We start from the raw sequence: 7,865 nt of genomic DNA, 5'->3' as shown, positions 1-7,865 counted from the left end.
TACAAAAACGTTGATAGGGCAATAAGTTATAACAAAAATAAAATAAAAAGTGAGGACGAGAGATAAAAACATTGATTGTCGATCACATGACAAAAAAATGTTATTTAATAATGTTGAGGAAATCACACAATATATAAAGTCATTTGTCAATTTCCTCAATGAATTCAAATGAAGATTTAGGAGGTAGATTAATAAAAGAGCTCATGTTTTCTAAAGTTTTGGGGAAGCTTCCCAAAGGATTACAAAAACATTGATAAGACAATAAGTTATAACAAAAATAAAATAAAGAGTGAGCAAGAGAGATAAAAACATTGATTGTTGGCCACATAACCAAAAATTATTATTTAATAATGTTGGGGACATCACAGAATATATGTAGTCATTTGTCAATTTTCTCAATGAATTCAAATGAAGGTTTAGGAGGTAGATTAATAAAAGAGCTCATGTTTTCCAAAGCTTAGGTTGAGGACTCATGGAAGGGGCTTCCTATAAAATACTTGCCACTTTTTGGGACATATTTTAAAGCTAATGGTCCCATGATTTATGTTGTATATCAAAGTTCAAAAGCCCACCCCTTTTTCACCGGCTTCCTAAAAATTAGGAGCTTCTACTTTTTAGGAGAAGATTCTCAATAGTGAGACCAACCACTTCCTTAAAAATAGAGCTTAAGCCCCCTTCATAGAACTGCATCCTTATTGTCAAACCTTAAAGCAATAGCTAATCCACTAAATTAGAGAAAGCTACTAATTTTTTATATAAAACATTGAAGCTACTTCAGTCTAAGCATAAATTGTGGAAACATTTGAACTCCTTAAATATAATTAAAATTTGAAAAACAGATACTTATAGCAGATCAAAATTCAAAAGACAACTTAAAATCGAAATACATTTCAACTATTAAGTACTGGGTTTACTGCGGGTATGAATTATAGAAAGCAAGAATTGTTTAGAAATTATCTGAGACAAAACAAATGATGATGAATAGTATAAATTTGACAATAAGTAAACAACACCAGGAAGCAGATAATTTAGAGGCAACTGACGACACATTTCAAGCAAGATTAAATAATAAAAAGGTTCCGATGGAGACAAAACCAACGATGATCGAGACAAGGATGAAATGGGCGGTCATACTGGAACGCTGAGGAGCTTAGATTTTCTATTATGGCTCACTCAAAAGGGATGCAAGCTAGACTCTAGTACTAATAGCCTTAAAAGGACACTGGCACTTTGCTAGATCTGGTCTTTGATTAAGATTTGATGTTTTTAATTAGGATTAAATCAAAAATAAGTTTTTAAGAGAAATTATTTACAAAGAATTTATAAAAAAAATATTTAATAACGATCATCAGCTCTAGAACAGATTCAGAAACAAAAGACAAAAAAAAAATAACAGATCCAGCAACCAAGATCTGATATTGTCAAGGAGAGCTGTTATATGATTCACATCTGGGTTAGATATTCTTTAGAATTCTGGAAAGAAAAGACTGTAAGAGGTATGCGATTGCATGTAGAGTGGGTTTAATAATGAAGTAAATTTTATAATTAGGTACGTTCATGTCGGAGTAGTACTGGGATAGTTGACCTCCTTCGAAGTCCCAGTGCTTCACCTCTGTGAACATCCATCTAGATCGAATAGAGTGTGTAAATCACTACTCATGAAAAATAGATCTATGAATTTAGACTCAAAAACTACACAATTAGATTTTGATATAAATATCACAGATATTAATAATTTCCTTTATACAAATTACAATATATTAAAAATTTATGTAAATAAACAAATGAAACAATAAACTTAGAATCTAGATTTAAATCTATCAGATGGTACTACTGTATTTTTATTTATTTCTAAGTTACCACAAGTTGCAGACTTTTAATAAAATTAAAAAATTTATTACTGAACTAGTTTAATAATAAATAATAAATATTAGTATTATTGATTTTTAAATTTAACAATTGACATTTACTAATGAGCACCGTAAGTATTGCAATAAATCATCCCACTACTAAATAGGCAATTTATAGGCTACTGGCAAAGAATATCAAGGCAAGTAGAGAATCCGAAGCTATATTATTCAAATTCATGATCAACCCTGCCTTATTTTAATGGAAGTGGCTATCCTCCTTAGAAACTGTGTCTATCCTTCCTACAAACTGTAGGGTTGACCAATTTTCAAAAAATAAAAAATATCATGAATTTTTCCACTATGTTTTCGTGAATCTGGAAAGAAAAAAAGAGTTGACTTTGTTTTGTCTTTAGTAGATTTTGTCTAAAAATTAGCTTGTCCCTACGTTAATGGCTAGGATGAAAACCACAGAAATGATGCTATCCTGTAACTGTCTAATCTCATTGGATCCAGGAGAAAGTTCAGCATAGTCAGGCAATATAAAAAAGTCAGAAATGTTGAATCCAAAAAACAGATAAATGCAATTTTTCCACAATTTTTCCACATACTGAAATGAATGTTTCCATAAGCAGCAAAATTGGAAAATTTGCAATAGCCACAGAAAGCAAAATAAACCTCAAGATATGAAATGTAAAAAAAAACTTTAGTTGTTAAACTTCCAGCTTAGGAATTCGTCTGAGTATTTCCAGCATAGGCAACAATTATAAAGGAAGGGTAAGTTAATAGTAGATGACGGAGAGAATTCAATGTTTTACATTCGAAGGAAAAAGATGTACTGTACTGATCTGCTTGGCAGTGGTTTTAATATTCTTCATACTTACTTTTGAGAAATAAACTCTAGCAAAGCTCGATTGCTCTTACCAACTCGGTTTCGTTTCCCTCACAGTGGTTTTTTAGGTTGTATTGCACATTTCTTTGCCTACAGCAAAGAAATTATCCAAGTATCAGGGTAACTTCATTGTTTTGGTTCTCTAGTTTCAACCCAAATTAAAGGGAAATTATTGGTATTGACCTAGGCCTCCCATAAAAACAACCCTGCAACTACAAAAGACGGGCATATCCAGCATTTTATAGCAAGGCAGAAGAGAAATGAAAGTGACATAAACATCACAGAGGTGATTCTATGATCGAAACAATTATTTACCTTCTCTTTAATTAATTCAGAACAATTTCCTCAACATTTATACAGGAGCAATTAGATATACGCGGAGTAGCAATTTTCTGTTTCATATCTTCCTATGGTACATTGAAAGTGTTGATCCACCAATATCAAGTTTCAACTCTGTCCATGTCCATTTACTCTTATCTAGCTTCCTTAAGATTCTGCTTCGTCTATAATTTTTTCTTGTGATTCTGTATGAACTGCATGTTAGAAAGTTCTTGTTCCGAAAACCTTCAGCAATAACAACTTGTACACAATAACTATTATCTATCATTTTCGTTTGTGGAAGACGCAAAAACTATTTTGAAAACCCGTTGGCAGAAAATATCATCACATAATATGCTTAAATGCTTGACCTTTTAGCCTTTGCGACTCTTCTTAAGATGCCTATGGCTGTTGAGGCTGTCATTTTAAATGCTATAATCTTATTAATATCAGTAGGTAACGATTGCATAGTCCTTAACATTCAAGAACAAACAAGATAAGTTTTAGTCCTTGTATAGATTACCCATTTATAGCATTCAACGTCTATTTGAGAGAAATGAACTCAATCATTATTGCAATAGGAAGCAAATCTCAATGATCCATTACCATGACCATACAATCATTCCCCGAGATCACAATAGAAAATAAGCGTTAGATAAATTTCGTAATGATTCAACTCTATTATTCTTGTGGCTCTTTCTAATACTGCCACAAAAATTGAGCTACATAAAATCCACCATTACCCAAAAAAATGAAATTTGTGCCACAATTTTATTGGCCATAAATGTAAATTCCAGTTATGTTGAAGTATCTGGTATTTGGCAATGTTACCAAATAAAGAATTGGTCATTTTGACTCAGTAAAGAACTTGTTTATAGATGGCATGATCTCCGGGGACTTATTGCGGACAAATTTTCTGAGTGAATGCTGGGCGTATTTCTCTCCCTCTTCGAAGTTCTCAAGAATTCCCGCAGTTCGGTGCTCTTTAGTTACCCTACAAGCAGAAATCAAAAAAAACAAGTTGCATATACATCAGTATTCAACAAATATACCAATTTGACCAAACCAAATGGAATGGACTCCAGCACAAAGAAACCCTGCATACCTCACTTCTGGGTTCGTGAACAAATTGCGACCCAATTGAAAGCAGCACATACCAACAGCTAACCCAGTAGCCACAAATATAGGATAAGCCTGCAAGTGACGAAGTGCAAACTACAATAAGAAAGTAACTTAAAATTGATGAGAAGTCTTTTGTATATTTTAACAAGAAGGGCAAACAATAATACCAAACAAGGAAAGGTGGTCGTGAATAGCAATGGTCAGGAGCTTTAACATAAAAAATGCAAGGTCATGGGGACTAAGAAACATAATAACGACCGCGATACATAAAATTCCGGTAGAGCTCATCATCTCAACGGTAGTTGCTGCTTCCGTGAAGAAGAAACTTTCCCAAGCTCAACATCATATAAATAGCTCTTCTGAATGTTAAAATGAAGCATAATCGTACACAACTAAAAACCATGCCACACAAAATCTAAAATCTCAGTAGGTTATCAAACATGACACCCAGATATACAAATCTCCAAAACAGCAGAGCAGAGTTCAGAGACCCTAAGAATCCAAACAATTATTTGACAGAAGTATTATACTGTTAAGCGCATTGAAAACTCAATTGAAATTGTTTTTATTGTTGTTCATGAAACCATACCATTCTACGGAACCACCAAAAAAAGCTATATTATATTCCATTATACTAGAAAATTGTTCAAATAGCCATTCCGTGAGGTCACAGAATCAGGTTCAAAAAGTGATTTTTTCCCTGAAGATATTTTTTCTACGCGTAAGTTTGTGGGGTAAATACCTATATGCCCAATTCCCACCTCTTAAGAAAAAGCAATAATAAAAAACTGAGCATAATATAGCGTTAAGGCAGAGCGGTGATGGGCAGGATCTAATGATAATGGAGCCATGAACAAGAAAAAATACTGGGTTCAATCAATCGATCTTTGAGGCAATCAAAAGCGAATGAAATTTCTTGGTCACTTGAGGATTTGAGACAAAAATTTATGGGCACTAGGCATTCTAACCAGAAGCACGTTGAATGATGCATGTATGTGCATAGAAAGACGCTGAAATTTTCAGAGAAATAGCCTGGTAGAACAAAAGATCTGTTATATTAAAAATTCTCTCACCCCTTCATAAAGGGTCAATATAAGACCTGAGCCACAATCCGCTGATGATAAAGCTCTATAATGATAAATGGATATGTATAATTCCTGTTGCTGATTGAGGCTAGACACTAACAGCAGCATATGCAAGCCCTAGGTCAATTTTGGCTTAAAGAAGGCCAGAAAATGTTCTCATCAAAATAAAATTTCCCTCGAGAAAGAAATCAAAGGATTGGTAAACAACTACATGCATATTGCCCTCTACACTAAAAGATGGGTAACCAATCAGCAGAGACAATTACCAGGCCGATTGCCCTGCGTTCATAACAAAGGGTGGAGAATGGAGATCTGATATTGGAAAATGGCACAGACAATCAACCGGATTTGCTCGATTAAACCTGAGCCACAACCCACAAATGATAGACTTCTATCATGATAAATAAATACGTGTAGTCCCTGCCGTTAATGGAGGCTAGACCCCAACAGCAGCCTATGCAACTCCTAGGTCGACTTTGGCTAAACAAAAAGGCATTAAATTTTCTAATTTAAATATGGTTCCCCCTTCAGAAGAAACCAAAAGATGGGTGAACAAACAAAAAGAATTATCAGGGCTATTGCCCTTCCTTCATAACAACGGATGGAGAATGGAGATCCAACATTGATAAATACCAGAGCAACCAACCGGATTCGTTAGATAAAACCTAAGCAACAATCCACCAGTGATAGAGCAATATAATGATAAAAGATAGGTACGGTTCCTGTTGTTAATGGGGGCTACACTCCATCAACAGCCATTGCAACACAAATGTTAATTTTGGCTAAATAAAAAAGACATCAATTGTTTTAATGAAAACACGAATCCCCCCTTGCGAAAAAAAACCAAAACATGAGTAACCAAACACATAAAATTATCAGGCAGATTGCCCTCCATTAAAAAGGATGGAAAAGGGACATTCTATATTGACAAATACCACAAACAAACATGAACCCCCCTTGAGAAAAAACCAAACCATGGGTAAACAAACAAATAGAATTATCAGGCAGATTGCCCAACCTTCATAAGAAAGGATGGAGAATGAGATTCAATATTGGCAAATACCACAAAAAAACAACCAGGTTTGGTATATAAAACCGGAGCCACAATCCACCAGTCGTTGAGCATCATCGTGATAAACGGATAGGTTTAATACCCACTGTTAATGAAGGCTAGACTCCAACAGCAGCCCATGCAAAGCCTAGGACAATTTGGCTAAACAAAAGGACATCAGATGTTCTGATGAAAAAATGATCCCCCTGGAAAGAAAAAACATCCAAATGAGGGGTAAACAACCACATACAACAATCAGGCAGATTGCCCTCCCTCCATAACAAGGGATGGAGAATGCAGATCAAACATTGAGAAATTTCACAGACAAGCTGCAAGATTTGCTAGATCTAGATTTATTTTCCTCTGTGACGATCAAAACTCTAACAGAACATACCTCGGGCCTGAGCCATCGACTCGAAAAGGAAGCCATAACCTGCTTGGAAGAGAGACAACCAGTTAAGAAGCCCCAAGACAAACTCAACGCCCTCTCCGAAACGCCCTCTCCGACCGCTAACCTTCAACAAGCGAAATAATGCTCCGTATTTCGTCCAGTCCTCCATTTATAGCAGCTCAGCGATGTTTGGTCAAACCGCGTTGACCCTACCAGCCACCATCACGCGTAACCGTGACGGTTTGCCTGTTGAGCCTAAACCGAAGATACCCTGCGAATATTCCTCCTTGGCCTTTTGTATCTTATTGGAAGCTACGAAAAAGTGCAAAACAGTGGGCCCCATCGTTTACTTCTTCCTATTGGCCAATTTTACCGGAAGCTTCGCCGCCGCCCACGTGTCCGGTCAATGAACGCTTTTCTAACATATGGTGCGAAACAACTTACCAATCAATGCTCTTCTTATTATTTTGGGAAACATTCAACATGATTTTTTAAAATATGTGAGGTCGGAATTTTAGGTTTTCCAATGTTGAAAATATATTTAAAACTTAATTATCAAATCAAATTATTATTTACAGTTTGTATTATCTTTATAAATGCAATAATTGGAGAGAACCGAGGAATATTCCTCTCGTACATTGTATCTGATTGGAGGAGACGGAAAGTGGAAAAGAGTGGGTCCCACGCTTTGATTATACCAACTTGATGAGGCCGCCCACGTGTCCATTGAATGCATGTTATTTCTAACCAATGGTGTGAGATAACTTACCAATCACTAATCTTAAAATGGTTTATAATACTAGACGTTGTTCCTTGAAAAAAATACAAAAAAACCATGCAAATATCAAATTTATCAAATTTTGAGACGGTGAAAATCAAATTCTGCAAAACCAAATCTGAAATAACTTACCAATCACTAATCTTAAAATTGTTTATAATACTAGACGTTGTTCCTTGAAAAAAATACAAAAAAACCATGCAAATATCAAATTTATCAAATTTTGAGACGGTGAAAATCAAATTCTGCAAAACCAAATCTTAAGTAAGTGGGTTTTATAGTCCACGACACTATGCCATAGTTTTTGGGTTTACATATGGTGACAGTGATATGGGACTACCTCGTACTCTTTTTCGAGAGGCGCTTGGCGCTACAAACGAG

The 7,865-nt window shown here is 35.1% G+C and overlaps 1 protein-coding gene across 1 annotated transcript; it reads right to left on the bottom strand.

Moving 5' to 3' along the window:
* Positions 1-3,603: 3,603 nt before the first annotated feature.
* Positions 3,604-6,849, bottom strand: LOC149569867 (B12D protein). The gene is made up of 3 exons (XM_089822583.1): positions 6,710-6,849; positions 4,163-4,251; positions 3,604-4,051 (listed from the first exon to the last, which is right to left on the bottom strand). Exons 1-3 carry the CDS (start codon positions 6,743-6,745, stop codon positions 3,904-3,906), a joined length of 273 nt encoding a protein of 90 aa, XP_089678709.1. The 5' UTR covers positions 6,746-6,849; the 3' UTR covers positions 3,604-3,903.
* Positions 6,850-7,865: the final 1,016 nt, after the last annotated feature.

Source organism: Cupressus sempervirens, chromosome 3, assembly GCF_028749045.1.
Source record: "Cupressus sempervirens isolate cs-2001-9-10 chromosome 3, ASM2874904v1, whole genome shotgun sequence".
In the NCBI taxonomy this organism is placed as follows: domain Eukaryota; kingdom Viridiplantae; phylum Streptophyta; class Pinopsida; order Cupressales; family Cupressaceae; genus Cupressus; species Cupressus sempervirens.
This window is presented reverse-complemented; position numbering and strand designations above follow the sequence as displayed.